We start from the raw sequence: 23,657 nt of genomic DNA on the forward strand, positions 1-23,657 counted from the left end.
CCCCAGCTCCCTGATCATTTTTGTTGCCCTCTGCGGGACTCTCCAATTTGTCCACATCCCTTCTGTAGTGGGGGGACCAAAACTGGACACAATACTCCAGGTGTGGCCTCACCAGTATCGAATAGAGGGGAATAATCACTTCCCTTGATCTCCTGGCAATGCTCCTACTAATACAGCCCAATATGCCGTTGGCCTTCTTGACAATGAGGGCACATTGCTGACTCATATCCAGCTTCTGGAGTACAAGGAAACAATGAAAAAATGCATTCTCAGGAAGACAAATTACAGAACTATCAGCAGGGAGAGGACTGTCCTATCAAGTTGAAGATAATCCATTTGTCCCTTCCCCATCCCACACAGTGATCAAGGATTTTTGGGGGGAGGGGATGGGGGTAGGACAAGACCTTTCTCTCCTTCCACACCTCCTAGCCTATACCTCAATTTTGGGTATTATTTTGAAGGCACAATCCATCTCCTTCCAACCCACCCAATGGGGCAGGAAATAGGATCTGCACAGGAATAAGGAGAGAAAGACGACAACCTGCAAAGGGGACAAGCATGTGGCTTTGTTTTACAGGTGCAAATTCGAAGATGCCATAAGCATTCCATGACAAATATCCAAGCCTGGGGCAGACCCAGGAAATCAATTATTTCAGTAAACAACCTCACTTAAAGTGATTCCACAGTTGCCAAATCTCATGGATTTATCACAAGATTCACAATATCTGTTATTTTTCTCAAACTCACAGTGACTGCGACCATGAGAACTTCAGCTTTCTTTTTTCAAATGTAAGTTTCTAGGCCTCGTGGTTGCAGGCAAAACCTGGCAAGTGTGTCCCAAATGCTGCCTACTGCCTCAAAAGCCAGAAAGCACAGAAAACCCTAAAATATTTTTTTTTAAAAATCTCGTGTTTAAACCAATTGCATGGTGTTTTGAAGGTGGGCTGATGACTTTTGAGGAGTTGGGGTTGGTAATACAAGCTAGAACTCTTAACAGATTTCAAGAGGAAAATACCTTTTTAACTGATAAGGAAGAATCTTCCTGAGAAAACATGTGTAGGAAGTTAAATGTTCAGAAAAGACCTTCAATTTCACAGTTGTTTCCTAAGAAAAAGATAACCAGATTTAAAAGCTATTTGCACAGTAATGATTTATTTTTCATCAGGAGAAAATATGATCAAAAATATTACCAGCACAGTCACAGTATCTTCTGTAATACTCTCAAACAAGTGAAGCATTCCTTCCTCCAGAGGGCGAACATAGGATGCATTTTCATGAAGATACTGTGAGAACTGAATACAAAGAGGTTTGAGTGGCACTTGCTAGTAAAGATTACAAACTGCTCAAAGCTGACAGATGAATATTTCACCTTAATATAGCACTTTTCATTGTGAAGGATCCCAAAGTGCTTCACAAAAGGTATACACCCCTACTGATGGGCAGCCATCTCTGAAAGGCACCAGACCCTGCACTATTTTGGGGAGGAAAAGACACTGAAAGCAAATTCTGGTCAGGGATACTGGAGCAAACCCCTCAGAAAAGGAAGATGGAATTTTTTATGGCTATGCACAGTAGTCAGAACCTCTATCTCCCTAAAGCTTACGTACAGAAAACTAATGAGCTGCCTTAAAAGTAAAGCTTCATTAAGAACCCTTTAAAAAAAGTGTTATAACTTTCTCTTCCAAAGAGGTCTACTTTAGAACAATAGTGCTTTTAAGATGTGCATTCTTATTAGGTTATGAACCCATGATGATGCATAAGAATAACACTGGCTTTCAACTGTAGTCACAACACAGAATTTTGAAGCAATTTATTCTACAAATTCTGACTGAAGCCATAATAATTCAAAGTAAACTCCCCCCCCTACCCCCCCCCAAAAAGGATTTGGCTTCATTTACCCACAGGTATTATTTATACTGCAGTAGCATCTAGAAGCCCCTACCAGATATATTGTAAGGACCCTACAAAAATAAAAGTGTGATGTGATGTAGTCTAATGTTAACAAAAAAGGATTAAACAAAGGGCAACTGGTAAATCTAAGGATGTTGAAGTACCACAAGCAGAATGTTCTCGAGTTGTATTGTCAGGACTTGGAGCTATCTGGTCTGATGCTGAATACACAAAGAAAAAAGTAATACTTGAACCTAGAACTATCCACATCTACTCTGAAAGTTTAGGAATAGCTTGAAAGTGCCAGACAAAACCTGGAGTTGGGGGACAATACATCAGTAAGAGCGTGCTAACCCACTTCATGACACTAACATTATGAGAACTCCATAGCACAGAGGGGGGACATTTTTAGACAATTCAGTAGAGAAACTGAGATCACACTTGTCAAGCAGATAGATAATAAAAGAAAGCTTCAGGAGAAGCTTTGACATGAGATACTGAACTGTTGGGAGAGCCACAGAGGAAGAACTGGAAACAAGAGTGTATTGCAACAATTAGACCACGAAAGGGTGAGAATAAGACCAGGTCACAGAAAAGGCTCAGAGGACAGAAAAAACCAAAAACAACAAACAAACAAAAAAAACCAAACACCTAAACTACTGGATCAGAGACTCTATTAGAAACTGAAGGCTCAAATAGCAGCAGTGATTTGAGTTATCAGTTTGTACCACGTGGAGGCACCTTTCCCTGCTAACAACAATTTCCAAAAGTGTTGATTAAGATGAATCTCTATCAAGAAGGGCCAACTCTTCACTAAGAAATCGGATTTTATTCATTTAAAAGTTTGCATTTGTGACTCGTGGCTAGAAAGGGTTAAACATCCTGCAAAATAAGTAACCCACAGAAGACATGTGGGGAGATAATGATTGTGTTTTTGTGTATTTATATATGTATGAGTAGGGTGGACAATGTAATCAACAGTCCCTGTCTATGCTGTATTCTGATAATTCAGAGGTCAAAAGAAGATCCTATCATTTAAATGAATTGTAAACACGGGATATCTTGGTATTCATCTCTCTTTGGAATGTACTGTGAATGGTGGAGGAACAAGCAAATGGCCTTATGTTAATTGCTATAGCTAAGTATCCTGATGGACATCATTCAGAGTCATCCTAATTACCTTGTGTTCCCTGAGGAACTCCCAACTTGCCAAAGAGGACATGAAATTGTATAAAAGATTCTTGGGTCCTGATTCTGGGTATGGCTACACTTACGGTTTGCAGCGCTGGTAGTTTGCAGTGCTGGTCATCCAGCTGTGCGGGGCCAACGCTGGTGTGTGGCCACACTCACAGCTACCAGCGCTGGTGTGTGGCCACATTTGCAGCGCTGTTGGGAGTGATGCATTATGGGCAGCTATCCCAGCGTTCAAGTGGCCGCAACATGCTTTTCAAAAGAGGGGGGTGGAGTGGGGTCTAGTGTGACAGGGAGCGGGGGGAGAGAGGGGGGTTTTTGGAGCCAACACTGTGTGTTTAGCTTCCTGCCTTGAAAAATCAGAACATGTTTCCGACCCCTTAGTCTGAACTCTTAATTGCAAACAGCCTGCAGCCAACACGACTCCCCGCTGTTTCATTCGCTCCCTGCCTGCCTCTCATTTGATTGTTTACAGCCAGGTACAGATGATCACAGCAAACAGGAGCTCTGTTTGTTTTTTAGATAAGCAGCAGCGGCAACGGAGCTCCGCGTGGAGCTCGTTCACAACAAAACAAAGAGAGGCTGCATAACAAAACAAAGAGTAATTTATAAAAGCATTCTGGGATACATCCTTATACCCTGGAGGCCAATCACAACGCTGGTGTGTGGCCACACTTGATGACCAGCGCTGCAGCACCAGCGCTGGAATCCTTATTCCCCATGCTGAGTGAGGTATACGGCCAGCGCTGCAGCCAGGGAGTTGCAGCGCTGGAAGTGCCCTGCAGGTGTGGCCACTTACTAATTGCAGCGCTGGTGGAGGCTTTCCAGCGCTGCAACTCATCAGTGTAGCCATACCCTCTGTCATCTCAGATCTGCTTACACTTCATCAGGGGAAGTTTGAGTCACAAGATTGAGGTCTCAAGTTATGCTGGTATGCCTGAATATGAGATTTGGACATTGGACTATAACCTATGAACTGAATTTTAAAGGAACTCTTTGCAACTATGAAACTCACCATCTCTGCTATGAATCTGAACCTCAATAGACTGAACTCATGTCTTTATGTATATTGATCTTTTAACCATACTCTCTCTCTCTCGTTTTTTAATAAATTTTAGTTTAGTTAATAAGAATTGGCTGTAGCGTGTATTTGGGTAAGATCTGAAACATTCATTAACCTGGGAGGTAATGTGTCCGATCCTTTGGGATTGGTAGAACCTGTTCTTTTATATGATGAAATAAGATTTACAGAAATTTTCATCATATTTGCTGTGGGTACCTGGATGGGAGCCTGAGGCTGGATCACTTTAAGGGAACTGTGTTGTTTGGACTTCTGAGTAACCAGTAAAGTAATAAAGAAGCTGTTTGTGCTGGTTTGGTGAATCTAAGTATTGGAATATCCACCAGCTTTTTGGGGATTGTCTGCCTCATTCTTTGCAGTTCACCCTAATTGAGTGACCACAGCTGGCTCCCCACTAGGACCCCGGTCACAGCATTGCAGTAGTACCCAGAGGTGCCAATTGTGAACAGTTTGAGATAGTTTACATCGCCATTGCCCACGCCATGTCTGTTGTGTGGATAAAATATAATATCAGGCTTCATAACTGTCCAGCTGGATACTTACACAACTACTAAATTCACTTAAATTGAATTATGCAGATCTGCTCTGCACAGCAATTTTAGACAAGGGGCTATTGCGAAATGCAATTTTGTGTTTCAATGATTTTCAAACCAAATGTGTTCAATTCACAAGTAAAAATGAGTTTCTTTTCCTATAGCCAGCTCTACAAATTCACTATGGACTCAGATTCAAGCTGGGTCATATCTGCCATCATACCACCACCAAGGAAAGTTCTGTGGGGCACTAAGCCCCCAAAGATACCGGTATAGTGTCTTGCTCTTCAATGTGTTTGCATAGGTGTAAGTGACTGGAATGTCAACAATTCTTGGGATGTAGAAGACCAAGTACAAACAGCTTACACACTCAGCTGTGTTGCCTCTGCAGTGCTATAAGGATTTGTAAAACGGAAGAATTTGTCATTTAAGTCAGTAGATATGGCACTGAACATACAAAGGGACCAGATCTATACAAGATTGTGCTATTACCGCACAGTCACTTTTCAGAGTACAACTGCACTTTGGAAGTTAAAATTAACACTGCACTGTACATAGAGGAATGCAAGTAAATCAGATGTTAAAAGTGTCTGACTTTTTAATTGATTTTCTGTTCTGCTCCTGAAATCTACCACAGAACCAATTACTAAAAAGTTAATTCTTGTAGCTCGACGTGCAGAGCTATTTAATTAATAGTACTAGCAACAGTATTAGCGAACTTGAGAGTGGAGAAGTTGATAACTTTTAGCTTAGTACCCAAGCTAAATAATTTGGAATATATTAGAAGTCCAAACCATTAGATAAGAAGGCTAAAGAATGGAAAAGCCTTCCACAATTACAGTAGCCAAAAGTAAACTGGGTTGTCCAACCATTTAAGTGCTATTCTGGGCACTGAAAGTCTAGATCCAACATCTCAGAGCAGTGACAGCTCTGGGTTACAGCAAAGTGTGGGTAGACAAAGTTCTTTTCTAAGCTTTGTCCCATAGAAAGAAACAGGCAATCACATGGAATACGCTCAACAACTCTGAACAATGTATTATGCTGTAGGAAAAGATTTCATTGCAGGTAGTATTAATTTTTTCTATACAACCCCTTCCACAGCTGCTTCCATCTAAGGGCTAGTCTGCCATGGCAGCGCTTTAACGTGGCTTGTGTGGTCATGGTTTAAAAAAAAACAAACAAAAACACCTCCATGAGGGGCACTGTCTACACTGGCACTTTACAACGCTGAAATTAGCTGTGCTCAGTGGGGTGTTTTTTCACACTCCTGCATGAGAAAGTTGCCGCGCTGTAAACTGCCAGTGTAGACAAGCCCTAAGAATAGCTCAAAGCACTGTACGGATAAAAAGCTTTATAATCCCTCTAGAACATTAAGGATGGTTAAACAGACAGATAGCCCAGGATCAGACAGTAAGACAATGAATAACTTGGGAACAGAGTTCAAAAGGTAATCGTATGTGACCCATAACATTTCCACCTTTAATATTCCCTTTTAGTTTCCCATTACAGAGATGTAAAGGTATACAGTTAACTAGGCCTTTCTCTGTTCCTCACATTCTTCTCATCCTCATGTTCCTCCATCTCTCAAAATATTCTAAAAGAAAGGACAGCTCTCAGACAGTGTAATACTTAGATATTTGAAGGTAATCTGCTGGCTCATTTAATAAACGCAAATGCAATTAGGTTGGCTTCTATGCTTCTAGCAGAGCCTTGTTTTGACTATTGTAATGCTCATGTAGTGAAGGCACATGGAGGGGGAAAAATAGGATTCTCTACAACCATCCCCTCTCCTGCACCCAAAGGATTCCTGTCACAGCAATGACCCTCCGAAGAAAGACTACTCCTTCAGAAATTATTAATGTTGCTCCAATAAGGGAAGAATAAGGTGTTTCCCATGAGGAACAGGCCAAAATATAAGGTAATCAAGTTTCTGTACAATATTAACTGAAAAAAATAAGTTTACCTTCTGATTTAATGGCGATATAGTATCAGTGGCAGAATCAATGGGAAAAATCTGGACTCTCTGTTCCATGTAAGTATGAAAGTTCAGAAGTGCTGTCACAAGATCCTGAACGAAAGCCAAAGCCTGACCAGCAATGTCCCGCAACTTCAGCTTTAACACAAACAGTTACTGTTGGTATATTTCAGTTACAAATACAATTTATTTAAATTGAGACCTTAAAACAACACTGCTTATAATTAGATGGGACAAGAACAGTTTTTATTATCTGTAACTCCTATCAAGTTTGATACCCTATTGTGAATTAGATCTTTCTGCCTGAAGGACAGGACAGGACTGTATCCAGAGATCAGCATATATGGTTTTAATGTTTACCATGTTTTAAAATGTGGGTTTTAATGTGTTGTGCGGTGGGACAACAAAAGCATCTGGAATTGCAGAATACCACTCTAAGAAAGATACAGAATGCTTTTATACCATGCAGCATTGCACCAGAATTTTGCTGTACCAATTTTCTGAATAGCTTAAGGAAGTCTTTAACTTAAGACAGTATATTCTTTTTCATGTAACCTAGCTTTCTGGTGGTGCTTTGCTGTAGATGTATCCTGTGACCCTACCTTCACAATTTATTACAACCACCCCATGTTTTTGTTTTTTTTCCTTATTCTGCCCTGTCTGGACAAAATTTGTTATAAATTTTCACTGTTTGTTACGTCTCCCCAGATATAATACCTCATACATTTCTTTTTATTGTCTATTTCCCTAACTTACCCAAACACTCCACTCTCCTCCTCCTATTTTGGTGTCCCCTGTGTATTTCAATCGGTGCAATTACAGTAGAACCTCATTAATGCAATAAAACTACAAGTGCAAAAATCTGCCCTGAAAACAGATTTTCAAGACTGTAGATTAGTGACCAACCAGTATGGGTCTGCTTCTGTACCAGAGGCAGGGTCAGATTGACAGACACCATATTCCCACAGCCCAAAAAGGGAGGTCACTTCAAGTACTGGTTCAGCCAGACCCTACCACTCAGCAATTGCCTGGAGCTAGACTATCTTCATCACAAAACAGGCCAGTGACAGCCATCCATTCACTCCCAGCTTGGCTACGTCCACAGAGACAGTGAGCCCATTCTCTTCAGAGAGGCTCCTGAAGAGCAGAGGGCAGTCATAGCAATCTTTCTAAAGGAATCCCTGCATGCTGTAATCAGGAACCTTCATACTACAGCCAGCAAAGAGTCCTGTGGCACTTTATAGACTAACAGATGTATTGGAGCATGAGCTTTTGTGGGTGAATACCCACTTCGTCAGATGCATGCATTCACACACGAAAGCTCATGCTCCAATACGTCATAGAATCATAGAATCTCAGGGTTGGAAGGGACCTCAGGGGGTCATCTAGTCCAACCCCCTGCTCAAAGCAGGATCAAACCCAACTAAATCATCCCAGCCAGGGCTTTGTCAAGTCTGACCTTAAAAACCTATAAGGAAGGGGATTCCACCACCTCCCTAGGTAACCCATTCCAGTGCTTCACCACCCTACTAGTGAAAAAGTTTTTCCTAATGTCCAACCTAAACCTCCCCCTCTGCAACTTGAGACCATTACTCCTTGTTCTGTCATCTTCTACCACTGAGAACAGTCTAGATCCATCCTCTTTGGAACCCCTTTTCAGGTAGTTGAAAGCAGCTATCAAATCCCCCCTCATTCTTCTCTTCTGCAGGCTAAACAATCTCAGTTCCCTCACCTTCTCCTCGTAAGTCATGTGCTCCAGCCCCTTAATCATTTTTGTTGCCCTCCGCTGGACTCTCTCCAATTTATCCACATCCTTCTTGTAGTGTGGGGCCCAAAACTGGACACAGTACTCCAAATGAGGCCTCACCAGTGCTGAATAGAGGGGAATGATCACATCCCTCGATCTGCTGGAAATGCCCCTACTTATACAACCCAAAATGCCATTAGCCTTCTTGGCAACAAGGGCACACTGTTGACTCATTCAGCTTTTCGTCCACTGTAACCCCTAGGTCCTTTTCTGCAGAACTGCTTCCTAGCCATTCGATCTCTAGTCTGCAACAGTGAATGGGATTCTTCCGTCCTAAATGCAGGACTCTGCACTTGTCCTTGTTGAACCTCATCAGGTTTCCTTTGGCTCAAACCTCTAACTTGTCTAGGTCCCTCTGTATCCTATCCCTACCCTCCAACGTATCTACCACTCCACCAAGTTTAGTGTCATCTGCAAACTTGCTGAGAGTGCAGTCCACGCCATCCTCCAGATCATTAATGAACATATTGAACAAAACCGGCCCCAGGACTTACCCTTGGGGCACTCCGCTTGAAACCGGCTGCCAACTAGACATGGAGCCGTTGATCACGACGATCTAGCCAGCTTTCTATCCACCTTACAGTCCATTCATCCAGCCCATACTTCTTTAACTTGCTGGCAAGAATACTGTGGGAGACCATATCAAAAGCTTTGCTAAAGTCAAGGAATAACACATCCACTGCTTTCCCCTCATCCACAGACCCAGTTATCTCCTCATAGAAGGCAATTAGGTTAGTCAGGCATGACTTGCCCTTGGTGAATCCATGCTGACTGCTCCTGATCACTTTTGTCTCCTCTAAGTGCTTCAGAATTGATTCCTTGAGGACCTGCTCTATGATTTTTCCAGGGACTGAAGTGAGGCTGACTGGCCTGTAGCTCCCCGGATCCTGCTCCTTACCTTTTTCAAGGATGGGTACTACATTAGCCTTTTTCCAGTCATCCGGGACCTCCCCGTTCACCATGAGTTTTCAAAGATAATGGCTAATGGCTCTGCAATCAAATCCGCCAACTCCTTTAGCACATCTTTTAGTCTATAAGGTGCCACAGGACTCTTTGCTACTTTTACAGATCCAGACTAACACAGCTACCCCTCTGATACTTAATACTACATCCAGTGACTCCTCTTCCCTTCCATGACCCTAGCAGAGCCATGGAAGCAGCGTCAGCCCACATCCTCAGCAAAAGCACCAGCAAAACACAATAGCGATATAACCACCAGTCAACTACAGGTGGACTTGCTCTGATCCAGAACTTTATGATACATGAAGGTGGGGCCTCTGGGCAACATAGCACTCCTTCAATTGGCCTGCCCAGAACACAGCAGTGGAACTTGAATGACCTGCGCTTTTGTAAAATAAAGAGGATTTGAGGAGGGAATTGCACTGAAGTGTAATAATAAAAGCAGTGCAGCCAAAACAGCCTGCTGGCTTATTGCTCAGTGTCAGGCTCAATAGGATATTTACATTTTTGTCTTGAACATTCACATTTCATTTATGTAAAAAAACAATAGACTTTTACAGTTATACAATTATATAATTGGAGATATACCTATCTCCTAGAACTGGAAGGGACCTTGAAGGGTCATTGAGTCCAGCCCCCTGCCTTCACTAGCAGGACCAAGTACTGATTTTTGCCTGAGATCCCTAAGTGGCCCCCTCAAGGGTTGAACTCACAACCCTGGGTTTAGCAGGCCAATGCTCAAACCACTGAGCTATCCCTCCCCCATAAGCCATGTAAGGTTATTACTTACCTGACATCTTCTATTGTGTAATGGTACATTAAGAGCATTATATTGACTAGATCCTACAAACCAAAAATTGACAGTTACACATACAAATAATGGAGTCGTGTTTTTACATTAAATTCTTGTGACAGTCTAACAATGAAATCTGCTAAATTTAATGTCTGCATTACCACAATGTCACTGAGTTTAAAATAAATTTTACAGATTTGACAAAAAAATTGTAGCTGATACTAAACAGTATATACCTGAACAAAAAATCATTTGACTTTAGAAATAGTCACAATGAATATCCCCACATTAGCATCATTACTGTGACCAAGTTGTGGCTGAAATGGTACTTCCAATCTAAATCTGGATTTTTAATGGTTTTTAACAGGGCTGTCGATTAATCACAATTAACTCATACGATTAACTCAAAAAAATTATCTGCACTGTTAAACAACAGAATCCCAACTGAAATGTACTAAATATTTTGGCTGATTTTACATTTTTATATATATATAGTATTCTGTGTTGTAATTCAAATCAAAGTGTACCGTATATACTCGATCATAAGCCGGTTCGTTTATAAGCTGATATCCATCTTGGGGGTGGGGGGGAGGGGGTAAGTAAAAATGGACAAATTTTATGACTCGTTCATAAGCCGACCCTATAATTCAGGGGTCGGCAAACTTTGGCTCCCAGGCTATCAGGATAAGCCGCTGGTGGGCTGAGATAGTTTACCTCCAGTGTCCACAGGCAAGGAGGTAAACCTAAGTAAACAAAAGTGTCCCGGTGCACCAGCTGCTTACCCTGACAGGCTGGGATAGCAAGTAGTGGGAAACTGTTTTGGGGGGTAGAAGCTGGGGGTCAAGGGAGTAACCCCTGCGACCACCCCCTACATGACCCCACCCCTAGCCCAGGACCCGGACACACTCCCCATGCCATCCCTTACCACCTTATCTGGGGAGGATGTCTCTGGCCTGGCTGGAGCTGCTGCGGCAGGCTGGGCAGAGTGACCGCAGCCAGACCGGGCAGTGCGGCCGCAACGTGTTCCGGAGGGCCGGTGTGACGACACAAAAAGCTCCCTCTCCCAGTTCCCTACTTTGGGTGCACTGAGCATGCTCACCCGAACTGAGCATGCCCAGTAACCTTCAAGTTTGTGTGGCAGAAACTGCAACTAGTTGCAAAAGTGGAAGGTTGCTGTTTGTGCCGCTACACCAGGTGGCACGGCCACAGCCCGCTCTGGGGGGCAGTGCCGAGTGGCACGACTGGGGGGAGAGCAGCCTAGCCAGAAGCGGAGAGACTCTGGCCCTGCTTCTTCCCTTCTGGCTCTGCTGCCCCTTCTTGCTCCCTCTGCTGGGGGGAGGGGCTGTGTCCCACCTCTCCCTCTCTATACCTATTCATAAGCCGACCCCCTACTCTGGTGCTTCCCTTTTTTACTAAAAAAATTCGACTTATGAACAAGTATATAAGGTATATTATTCTTGATTACAAATATTTGCACTGTGAAAGATAAACAAGAGAAATAGTATTTTTCAATTCACCTCATACAAGTACCGTGGTACAATCTCTGTGTTGTGAAAGTGCAACTTACAAATGTAGACTTTGTTACATAACTGCACTAAAAAACAAAACAATGTAAAACTTCAGAGCCTACAAGTTCACTCAGTGCTATTTCTTGTTCAGCCAATCGCTAAGACAAACACGTTTGTTTACATTTACAGGAGATAATGCTGCCCTCTTCTTATCTATGTCACCAGAAAGTGAGGCATTTGCATGGCACTTTTGTAGCCAGCATTGCAAGGAATTTACGTGCCAGATATGCTAAAATTCGTATGCTCCTTCATGCTTCAGCCACCATTCCAGAGGACATGCTTCCATGCTGATGACGCTCATTAAAAGAATAATGCATTAATTAAATTTGTGACTGAAATCCTTGGGGCAGAATTGTATATCCCCTGCTCTGTTTTATCCACATTCTGCCATGTATTTCATGTTATAGCAGTCTCGGATGATGACCCAGCACATTTTAAGAACACTTTCACTGCAGATTTAACAAAATGCAAAGAAGGTACCAATGTGAGATTTCGAAAGATGCTACAGTACTTGACCCAAGGTTTAAGAATATGAAGTGCCTTCCAAAATCTGAGAGGGACGAGCTGTAGAACATGCTTTCAGAAACCTTAAAAGAGCAACACTCTGATGAGGAAACTATAGAACCTGAACCACCAAAAGAGAAAATTAACCTTCTGCTGGTGGCAACTGACTCAGATAATGAAAATAAACATGCGTCGGTCCACACTGCTTTGGACTGTTATCAATCAGAACCCATCATCAGCATGGACGTATGTCCACTGGAATGGTGGTTGAAGCATGAAGGGACATATAAATCTTTAGCGCATCTGGCATATAAATATCTTGCAACGCCAGCTACAACAGTGCCATGAGAACGCCTGTTCTCATTTTCAGGTGACATTGTAAACAAGAAACGGGTAGCATTATCTCCTGAAAATGTAAACAAACTTGTTTGTCTGAGTGATTGACTGAACAAGAAGAAAGACTGAGTGGACTTGCAGGTTCTAAAGTTCTACATTGTTTTATTTTTGAATGCAGTTATTTTTTGTATATAATTCTACATTTGTAAGTTCAACTTTCATGATAAAGAGATTGCACTACAGTACTTGTATTAGGGGAATTGAAAAATACTATTCTTGTTTTTTTTACAGTGCAAATACTTGTAATAAAAAATAAATATAAAGTGAGTACTGCATACTTTGTATTCTGGGTTGTAATTGAAATCAATATATATGAAAATTTAATTGAAGAGATCCATACTTTAGGTCAATATGCACAGGAAGAGGAAAAAATGTATTTCAAAGCAACTTATGCACTGTCCTTTTTATATTATTTATACTTGACAAACTTGTTTATTTTTTGCTGGTGATAAATGTGAGGAACTGTCATGAAGGTCACATTTGTTTGTTCTGAAGAGCAAGAACTGGATCCAAGATTAATGAATCCTAATCTCACGAGAAAAGAGAAATTATGAGGGAAAACTCTAAGATCCCCTTGTAGGCTTAATGTCACATGTTGGCAGCCCAACCAGCAAAGATATCTCAGACCTCAGAAAGAAGAACATGTAGGTGTTAAAGAGAGAAACACATGGCAAACATATCTTGTGTCCAAACGTTAAAGGGAGCAAGAACTGATTTTAGCTTTGGCAACACTGATGTGGGAGAGCAAGGCCAGAACTGTTTTCGAAGAGCAGTGAGATGGTGAATAAGCAATAGACTGGGCAGGAAAGTGAATTTCACCTCTGAAAAAAAACTAAGGTTTTTGGGAAAAAATGGGTCCCCCAAATCAGGATAAAAGGCCAAAACCCTGCAAAAATTTTTGCAGGAAATGAATTTCTGTAATACATTTCATTACAGAAACACCAAAATGTCCCCACTGAGTGAATGTTTTGGTGTTTCCAAAACAAAATATGTTCCCTGGGAACTCTGGCTTCATGGCAACACACCAGACAAGCTACTGGGGATCATGGAAGCAAGGGCTCCCATCTCCTGGACATCCCACTAACCTGTGGCAGCCCACAAACACAGCTGTTGAGGAGCCAGGTCACCAGTTCCTCAGCAAATTTCCCACAAGGCTGCTGAGGAGCTAGAGAGCCTGGCAGTCTGTATAGCCTGACTTCAAGGTTTGGAGAGCTAACTTTGCTAAGCCCATTACTTGTTCCACTGTGGATGATGGCTCAAAGGACAGGTAAAAGCCCTTCAATGCAATTCTGTTACTACTGCTGCTGCTGCTTCTTCTCCTCACTCTCTTCAGGCTCTTCTGCACTAAGACCTCCTCTATAGGGAACAGAGGGTATCCTGTTGCCTGCCCAAGTAGCCCTTTGTGACCCAGACTGTACATTGCCTAGAATGGGATGAGAATCCTCCAAAACATTCTAGGACAATTCTGCCCTTCTCTGCTTGCCTGGGCTCTGTCCCTTCTGCTGGGGAGCCTGGCAAAGCATTCCAACTTTCCCTTAACATGAAGCTACAGGAGAGATGCAGAAGCTGAGCACTTTCTGACCCTGACCCTCTCCTTATTCTTTTTGGCCACTTTGCAGCAGATGGGGTCGGGAAAGGGAAGAGAAGGGGCAGGCTGACTCAGGTCAAATTCCATGTCAAAATCCCGAAGTATTTTTTCAGCAGACAGAGAGTTAGGCTGAATATCTGGACATGGAGGGATAAAAGCCATCTTAAAAAGTAAAAACAGAGGGCTGCTTCCTGCTATTTGCTCTACCGGGAAGCAGAGAATTGTGGGTAGTGTCAAGAGAGAAATGTAGTCCTAAACCTGCCCAGTCCCGGTTCATCGTCTTACCTGTCTCCACATTCCTAGGAGAAAGGAAGAAACCCACTGCTGGATATGCTAGAGAATCTGAGAAATTAGGACCTTACTTGGGATATGCAGAGTTCAGTTTAGATTTGCCTTTGTTGCTGGGCTTTAACCAAGCATTAAGTTTTCCCATGGGATCCTCAAGAAAGGCCATTATACATTTGAGAAACTGCCACTTGACATGGAGATTTTTTTCCAGATAGTACCCTCCTCCCATCTAAGCAATAACCTATGTTAACAACTGTACTCTCCTTGCCTGATAGAACCCTCTTGGATATGACCGCCTAAAGATCCATCCATGGAAGGGCCTTGATTAATTAACAGAATTACCCTCTCTTTTTATAATATTCTGTCCAAATTAAGTTGATCAGATGGTAGGTTATAGGAGAGTTTAAGACACCCTCTATAGAGCTTTAAGTTGTATTTATATATTTAGTGGTCTTTAAGTTAGAACAGAAGTGCCAACTAAACATTAAATATATCGAGCATCATTAATGCACCATTACAAGTAGCTGTAATGAGAGAGAGTTCAGTTTCCTGGGGGTTTTTGGGCCTAATATCTGTTTAATTCACAAGGTGGTCACTTTTTCCACAGGAATGCCCAAATTAAGACTGAATGTTTCTTTCTTTTTTAGGGGAGGGGGGAATCAATGAAATACCTACTTGTGTCATTGAAAGGTACTTTTTCATTGATTATGCATACAGAGTCATCCAATCGCCTACCCAAATCTGCATGAAGGTTCTTTAACTGCTGCTGGCTGGGTAGAAAAACAGGATAACATTACAAACCTTGTTTAAGTAAATCAATAACATCTCAGTTGTACCTTCAGCTGTGGTCCCATGTTCAAATACTGTCCACATTTTTCCAGAGTTTTTAAAAGAGTGAAACAGATCGCAATATGAGTAAAGAGACACAGGATAGGCACAGCAGGACTGACATTTATGGTGATCAGGATTTTCAAGTTCTTCATTTCCCCCTCTCAATACAATGAGAAGTGCACAGAAAGCCAGAGAGCTGAATAACCATGTTGCATTCCAAGAGTCAATTTATTGTCAAAGTAATCTTTACATTATTTCTAAACTGTATTACATATACTATATGAAAACTTAATTCAGTTCCAAAGTATGTCACATTTAGGATCCTTTTACTTCTCCAAGTCAGAAAACAACCTGTATTGTTTCACCCCACAGTGAGTGAGTGGTGGATAATTCAGGTAGCTACAAAGTATATTTATTTGTTGCATAATTGTTACAGAAGAGCCACAAGCATTTCAGAGTCCTATATTTAGTGCTGATAACCTAGTAGCCTAAGCTGCAAAGCAAAGAGCTCTGTAAAAATAATTATTCATATTTCTACTCACCTGTATTTTATTCGACTGAAATCTAATAGCTGTTATGAATTTTATAAAGACAAGTCTATGAGACAAACATTGATCATTGCTCATACTGTAGAGTAAAAGATTCTACTTAGACATTGTACACACATCAATAACTTACTTCTGTAAACAATTCCACAATTTTTCACAAGCTTTACAGTTTTTTACAACTACCTAGCATTCTTGCTGAAGAAAGAACACTGAACTAAAGAGCTCTGCGTAACAGGATTTTAACATGTGCAAAAGCTGCTTTCTTGTCAGATATAGAGGATGGATACAGAGATCTCTAGGAGAACACAGTAGCTGATCAACATGTAGATCAATTTCTTTCCTTTTCCTAGATAAAATCAAAGTGGCTGCGATACCCATGTACTACTGTTACTTGTGACATGAAACTAACAGAGCACTAAGTAACTCTCGGTTTTACCAGAATGAGTGTATATGGCTGTATTCAATTGCTGTAGCAATGCAGAGCAATCACTTCTCTGGTTGGTTTACTTTAAGAAAAATTAAAGAAAATTTATTTTTAACATAAGAACTTACCATTCTTCTGCTCGAAATCTACATTCCTTAGCTTCTCTTTCTAGTGTCTGAGACTTGATCTTTATGCAAAAAGAACAGAACCCCACAATGTAAGTACTATAACATTTTTGCATGTATTATTTGTAAAACTTTTTAGGCATTTTAGTAAGTACGATTGTAAAACTTACTTCTAAGTTGGTTTTATCATTCTGCAGTTTTTCTATAGTATCAATGTATTTCCGGGTTAAACTATCCACCACTGCTTGATGCTGGGCAGCATCTGTTTCCAAAACCTCAAGTCTATTTTTCAGCTCAGCTTCCAAACGTTTGTGCTGCTCATCTGCTTCAAAGAACTACAAATGAGAAAAGGAATTTTCTTATCTGAAATATTCCTTTTAATCCAATACTGTAAGTTATGTCAATTCATATGGACACCATAGACTCTTACTACTGAAGGCAGATTTTTACAAGCTATAGTTTCTTATGCTGCTTTACTCTGTGTAGTCACTTATGTGGCCCTCATCAACATATCATCAGACTGCCTCATGAGGACTATAAATCTTGGAACACTAAAGGAGCATTGTCCATAGTACTGTAATACACTATTCAGAATGTAGCAGCTTCAAAAAATAACCCTGGGGGAATTCTGCACCAAAAAATTAAAAATTCTGCACACAACATTTTAAAAAATTCTGCAAATTTTATTTGTCAAAATAACTACATAATCATACCAGTTTCAATTATTTTGGTAATTTATTTCAAAATACCTGTCAGCAAGTACAGCAACTCCTCACTTAAAGTCATCTCGGTTAATGTTGTTTCGTTGTTACATTGCTGATCAATTAAAGAACATGCTCGTTTGAAGTTGCGCAATGCTCCCTTATAATGTTGTTCGGCAGCTGCCTGCTTTGTCCACCGCTTGCAGAAAGAACAGCCCATTGCAGCTGGCTGGTGGGGGCTTGGAACCAGAGTAGACCAGCAGCCCCCCTATCAGCTCCCCATTCCCCTAAGTTCCCTGTGCGGCAGCCGCCCAGCAGGCTATCAATTGCTGGCAGTTCAGCTGTCCCTCCCCTCACTGCTATGTGCTGCTTCTGCCCTCTGCCTTGGAGCTGCTACCGAGAGCCTCCTGCTTGCTGGGAGGAAGAGTGGAAAGAGAGAAGAGAGGTGTTAATGTCAGGGCTTCCCCCTCCCGCCTGCTCCTGCTCCCCGCTTACCCCATCTCCATAGAGCAGGGTGGGGGGAGACACAACAGGGCTCAGGATGGAGGGAGCTTGCTAGCAGCAGCTGCTGTTTCAACTTACTGATCTACTTAAAAAGGCAATGTAGAGTGGCGTCAGAGTACTTAAAGGGGCAATGCGCATGTCTCTCTCTCTCACACACACACACACACACAGGGTGTGTCTCTCTGTCTGCCATACTGTCTCCCCTCTCTCCATTTGTGCTGCCTTGTAGAGTGTTAGGCTACATTGACAACAATGTATTAAACCTTGAGGGCTCAGCCGAGTGCTAGTTCATCATTCAGCACTAAGGCATTCCCTGAGAAATATTTCACCCTCTGACTCCACCACCTCAACCAAACTTCACAATCATCTTTTCTGTGTATAGTATTAAATTGTTTGTTTAAAATGTGTGTGTGTGTGTTTGTTTTTGATGGGGCAAGGCCAGACAGCTATAGAAAAGTAGTGGGAGACAGATATATTAGCTCCAGGCTAAACAAATCCCTGTTAACAGAATAAGTAAATGACGGCTACTCCCTGGGGCTAATTAAGATCTTTCCAGAAGGCAGGGAAGATAACTAAGTTGATTGGGACACCTGAAGCCAATTAGGGGCTGGCTGAAACTAGTTAAGAGCCTCCCAGTTAGTCAGTTGAGCATGTGTCAGGAGCAAGCCATGCTGTTGGAGGAACTAAGCAGTACAAACCATATCAGGCGCAAGGAAGGAGATCCTGAGGTAACAGTGAAGTAGATATTAAGGAAGTGGAGACTGCTGTGGGGAAGTGGCCCAGGGAATTGTACACGTCCTACTTCAAAAAAAAGTCAACTACCATAGCTGCTACTCTTAAGGTCCCTGGGCTGGAGCCTGGAGTAGAGGGCGGGCCCCGGCTCCCCCTCTCCCCTCCCCGATTAATCACTAAGACTGGGAGACAACAGAGACTGTGCGAGGGCAGGTTGCTTCTCCTCACCTCCCTTGCTGGCTTATGATGAAAATGGCTCAGTAGGCTGTGACCCTTGCCTCTAGAGAGTGAAGGGCTATGTGGAGGGTCAGAGTGAGCCTCTGAGGCTAGTGAAATCCGCCAGGAAGTGTGGGACCCACTGAGACAAGGACAGAGCTTTGTCATGATATATGTAAAAAATATACAGTCTTGTCTGGTGAAAAAAATTTCCCTGGAACCTACCCGAACTCCCCGCCCACCCCCCATTTATATTAATTCTTACAGGGAAATTGGATTCACTTAAATTTGCATTTTTCAGGAACATAACTACAATGTTAAGCGAGGAGTTACTGTATGTCTGTGACAATACAGAGAGACAAAAATCCCCCCAGGAGTAGAAAGTTAAAGAAACCCCTACTGACAACCCAGTTCCTGTTTGTATGTTGCCCCCCCCCCCCCCCGAGCCCAGCCAGGGGGACAGACAACCACAACCCCTCTCCCACCCAGATCCCAGCTGTGGCCCTCCACAGCCCACACACGAGCCTCCCTACCCCCCAGAGCCCAGACACCCACTCTCCTCCCCCCAACTACCCCTAGCCCAGGGATCCCGAGGGAGAAATAGTCTGATGCTCAGTCCCAGGCTTGTATGGAGTTTCCTGCACAGGGCCGCCCAGAGCATTCCGGGGGCCTGGGGTCTTCGGCGGTGGCGGGGGGCCCTTCCGTTCCGGGACCCGCCGCCGAAGTGCCCCGAAGACCCGCGGCGGGAGTCCCCCGCCGCTGAATTACCGCTGAAGTGGGACCCGCCGCCGAAGTGCAGCCCGGTCTTCGGCGGTAATTCGGCGGCGGCGGGGGGGTCCCTGCCGCGGGTCTTCAGGGCACTTCGGCGGCGGGTCCCGGAACAGAAGGGCCCCCCGCTGCCGAATTACTGCCGAAGACCGGGCAACACGTCGGCGGCGGGTCCCGCTTCAGCGGTAATTCGCCACTGGGGGGTCCTTCCGCTCCCGCCGGCGAAGACCAGGAGCGAAGAAGCTCCTGCGCCCTCTTGCCCCGCCCCCTCTGGGCGGCCCTGACCCTATCCACCCCCCCCCAGAACACCCACAATCCAAACCCCCCATTCCCTGCCCCCTGACCGCTTCCCCAACCTCTGCCCCCTCCCTGTGCCCTGACTGTCCCCAGGACTCCCTGCCCCTTAGCCAACCCCCCCCCGGCCCCAGCCTCTTACCCCCGGCTCCCTCCTCACCCGGAGTCTCAGCACCTCGCCCGACAGCCGCAGCGTGTCTCTGGCGGGGCCTGAACCGCGTGGTGAGGGGGCGGGGCTGGGAGCTCCAGCAGGGCCTGAGCTCCGTCCCGCTCAGAGCCGCGTGGTGAGGGGGCGGGGCTGTGAGCTCCACGCCGAGCGGAGGGAGCTGAGCTCAGCCTGGAGCTCCCAGCCCCGCCCCCTCACCACGCGGCTCTGAGCGGGGCGGGGCTCAGGGGCCCCGGCGGAGACACGCTGCGGCGCTGTCTGAGGACGCCACTTGATGCGCTAGGGCTCCAGGAGAGGGGCGAAGGCGGGAGCCTCAGCTGTTCTCTTGGGGGCCCCTGCGGAGCCCGGGGCAAATTGCCCCCTTTGCCCCCCCCTCTGGGCGGCCCTGTTCCTGCAGTGCGCACCTCGGTCTCTTTCCCTCAGAGCATGTGACGAACTGCAGCTGCTAGGAACACTCTACTCTTCCCTCTCACCCCCCACCCCCACCCTCAGTGTCTTCTATGTGTGACCTGGGCTCTGCCAGGTCCAGTGGCCCCTATTGGTGGCCAACAGCACTGCAGCCCATTTGGGGGGGGGGGTGCAGAATCTGTGCAAAAAACATTAATTTCTATAAAATTCTGCATTGCACAGTGGCGCAGAATTACCCCAGGAATAAAATAAACTGACACAGAAATTAAGTTTTTCTGACATTTTGCAATTCAAAGTGAATTTAAACACATGCACAGCAGTGCCAGTTAGTGTGGTCTGAGGCTTCAAAGGATCATTAAAAAACATCAATTTAATCCACTATTCTCACAAGCCACGTCTGAGATCTGAGCTACCAGAGTGGTTTTTGGATGCTTTACTACTAATTTTCTCCATTGCAGTTCACATATAACCAGCTTTCAAACCTCAGAAGAGAAATTCTTTGAGAATTACTCACTTGTATATGTAATCGTTCATTCTCCTCTATCTTCTTTTGAAGATCTTCATCAAAGACACTCTTCTGCTCTTGACTCAACTGAGATGAAGAGTCTCCACTTTTCTGATAAAAATTAAAAAAGTATTTCCATGTATTGCATGCAGATTTACAGGGCACCCATTCCCAATATGTAAGCATACTTTACACAGCTTAAAATTGGGTCTAGTCACATTTCCACAGTAATAGAAGCACAGACTATGATTAACCTCCCTAAAATACAGTTATTCCAAACATTTCTTACAACCTACATATATCACTTGTATTAAAACACAAGTTCAAAGACAGCACCAGATCTCTGAGCCTGGACAATTACAACTGCATGCACAAATTGCATTAAATATGTTATTTGTACACGTTAGAAGACAACGAGTTAGTCATTACTCAAAAAATTCAGTCACAACATTTGTAAACCTGTATAGGCCTAATCTGGTGAAATGGCATACTTGGACAAAGTTTCAAGTAATAGTTTCTTAACACTAAATGATTGCTTCTTGGAATAACTAGAGCAGACAAGGAGAGGCTACTCTTGACACAGAAGCTAATCCAAATAGTGACAGTAGCTCAGCTATTGAGTAACAGTGACTATGGGTATGTCTACACTACAAAATTAGAATTTATAGAAGTCAGTTCCTTATAAATCGTTTTTATACAGTCGATTGCGTGTGTCCCCACACAAAATGCTCTAAGTACATTAACTCGGCGGACTGCGTTCACAGTACCGAGGCTAGCGTCGACTTCCGGAGCATTGCACTGTAGGTAGCTATCCCACAGTTCCCGCAGTCTCCGCCGCCCATTGGAATTCTGGGTTGAGATCCCAATGCCTGATGGGGCAAAAACAGTGTTGCAGGTGGTTCTGGGTATGTCGTCAGGCCCCCCTCTGCCTCCCTCCCTCTCTCCCTCCGTGAAAGCAACGGCAGACAATTGTTTCGTGCCTTTTTTCCTGAGTTACCTGTGCAGACGCCATACCACAGCAAGCATGGAGCCCGCTCAGCTCACCATCACCGTACGTCTCCTGGGTGCTGGCAGACGTGGGACTGCATTGCTACAGAGTAGCAGCTCATTGCCTTTTGGCAGCAGACAGTGCATTATGACTGGTAGCCGTCGTACTCCTGGGTGCTCTTTTAGCCAACCTTGGTGAGGTCGGTCAGGGGCGCCTGGGCAGACATGGGAGTGGCTCAGCCAGGTCATTCCCCAGTTGTACTGCACCATCTTCCGGCAAGCACCCAGGAGATGACTATGGTTAGCAATCGTAATGCAGCATCTTCTGCCGAGCACCCAGGAGATGATGATGGCTAGCAGTCGTACTGCACCGTCTGCTGCCAGCCTAAGATGTATAAGATAGATGGAGTGGATCAAAACAAGAAACAGACCAGATTTGTTTTGTATTCATTTGTTCCCCCCTCCCTCCATGAAATCAACGGCCTGCTAAACCCATACTTTTGAGTTCAATCCTTGAGGGGGCCATTATGTGTGACAGTTGTTTGTGTTTCTCCTTGATGCAAAGCCACCCCTTTTGTTGATTTTAATTCCCTGTAAGCCATGTCATCAGTCGCCCCTCTTTCCGTCAGAGCAATGGCAGACAATCGTTTCGCGCCTTTTTCAGCGCAGATGCCATAGCACTGGGAACATGGAGCCCGCTCAGATCACTACGGCAATTATGAGCAATGTAAACACCAGGCAAATTATCCTGCAGTATATGCAGAACCAGAACCTGCAAAAGCGAAACCAGGCGAGGAGGCGACGGCAGCGTGGTGACAAGAGTGATGAGGACATAGACAATGTGCACATCATGGTGTTAATGGGGCAGGTTCATGCCCTGGAATGCCGATTCTGGGTCCAGGAAACAAGCACAGACTGGTGGAACTGCATAGTTTTGCGGGTCTGGGATGATTCCCAGTGGCTGCAAAACTTTCACATGCGTAAGGACACTTTCATGGAACTTTGTGACTTGCTTTCCCCTGCCCTGAAGTGCCAGAATACCAAGACGAGAGCAGCCCTCACAGCTGAGAAGTGAGTGGCAATAGCCCTCTGGAAGCTTGCAACGCCAGACAAGCTACCTGTCAGTTGGGCATCAATTTGGAGTCGGCAAATCTACTGTGGGGGCTGCTGTGATCCAAGTAGCCAACGCAATCAAAGAGCTGCTGCTATCAAGGGTAGTGACTGTGGGAAATGTGCATGCCATAGTGGATGGCTTTGCTGCAATGGGATTCCCTAACTGTGGTGGGGCGATAGACGGAACCCATATCCCGGCACCGGAGCACCAAGCCAGCAGGTACATAAACCGAAAGGGGTACTTTTCAATGGTGCTGCAAGCACTGGTGGATCACAAGGGACGTTTCACCAACATCAACGTGGGATGGCCGGGAAAGGTACATGATGCAGCATCTTCAGGAACTCTGGTCTGTTTCAAAAGCTGCAGGAAGGGACTTTCTTCCCAGACCAGAAAATAACCATTGGGGATGTTGAAATGCTTATAGTTATTCTTGAGGACCCAGCCTACCCTTTAATGGCATGGCTCATGAAGCCATACACAGGCACTCTGGACAGTAATCAGGAGTTGTTCAGCTGTAGGCTAAGCAAGTGCAGAATGGTGGTAGAATGTGCATTTGGACGTTTAAAAGTGCATTGGCGCTGTTTACTGACTCAGACAGACCTCAGAGAAACCAATACTCCCATCGTTATTACTGCTTGCTGTGCACTCCACAAAATCTGAGAGAGTAAGGGGGAGACATTTATGGCAGGGTGGGAGGTTGAGGAAAATCGCCTGTCTGCTGATTACATGCAGCCAGACACCAGGGTGGTTAGAAGAGTCC

General features: G+C 44.2%; 1 protein-coding gene across 2 annotated transcripts in view; it reads right to left on the minus strand.

Annotated features, from left to right (window-relative positions):
- Nucleotides 1-23,657, minus strand: part of PPP1R21 (protein phosphatase 1 regulatory subunit 21) — an 81,151-nt gene that overhangs the window by 30,096 nt on the left and 27,398 nt on the right. For both annotated transcript variants that reach the window (XM_045010122.1, XM_045010123.1), the window contains exons 4-11: nt 20,806-20,907; nt 16,673-16,837; nt 16,506-16,564; nt 15,250-15,344; nt 10,228-10,280; nt 6,659-6,808; nt 1,191-1,292; nt 1,016-1,104 (exon numbers count right to left, since the gene is read on the minus strand). In XM_045010122.1, coding sequence (XP_044866057.1) covers nt 1,016-1,104; nt 1,191-1,292; nt 6,659-6,808; nt 10,228-10,280; nt 15,250-15,344; nt 16,506-16,564; nt 16,673-16,837; nt 20,806-20,907 — 815 coding nt within the window. The remainder of the gene's footprint in view (nt 1-1,015; nt 1,105-1,190; nt 1,293-6,658; nt 6,809-10,227; nt 10,281-15,249; nt 15,345-16,505; nt 16,565-16,672; nt 16,838-20,805; nt 20,908-23,657) is intronic.

This window comes from Mauremys mutica, chromosome 3 (assembly GCF_020497125.1).
Source record: "Mauremys mutica isolate MM-2020 ecotype Southern chromosome 3, ASM2049712v1, whole genome shotgun sequence".
In the NCBI taxonomy this organism is placed as follows: domain Eukaryota; kingdom Metazoa; phylum Chordata; order Testudines; family Geoemydidae; genus Mauremys; species Mauremys mutica.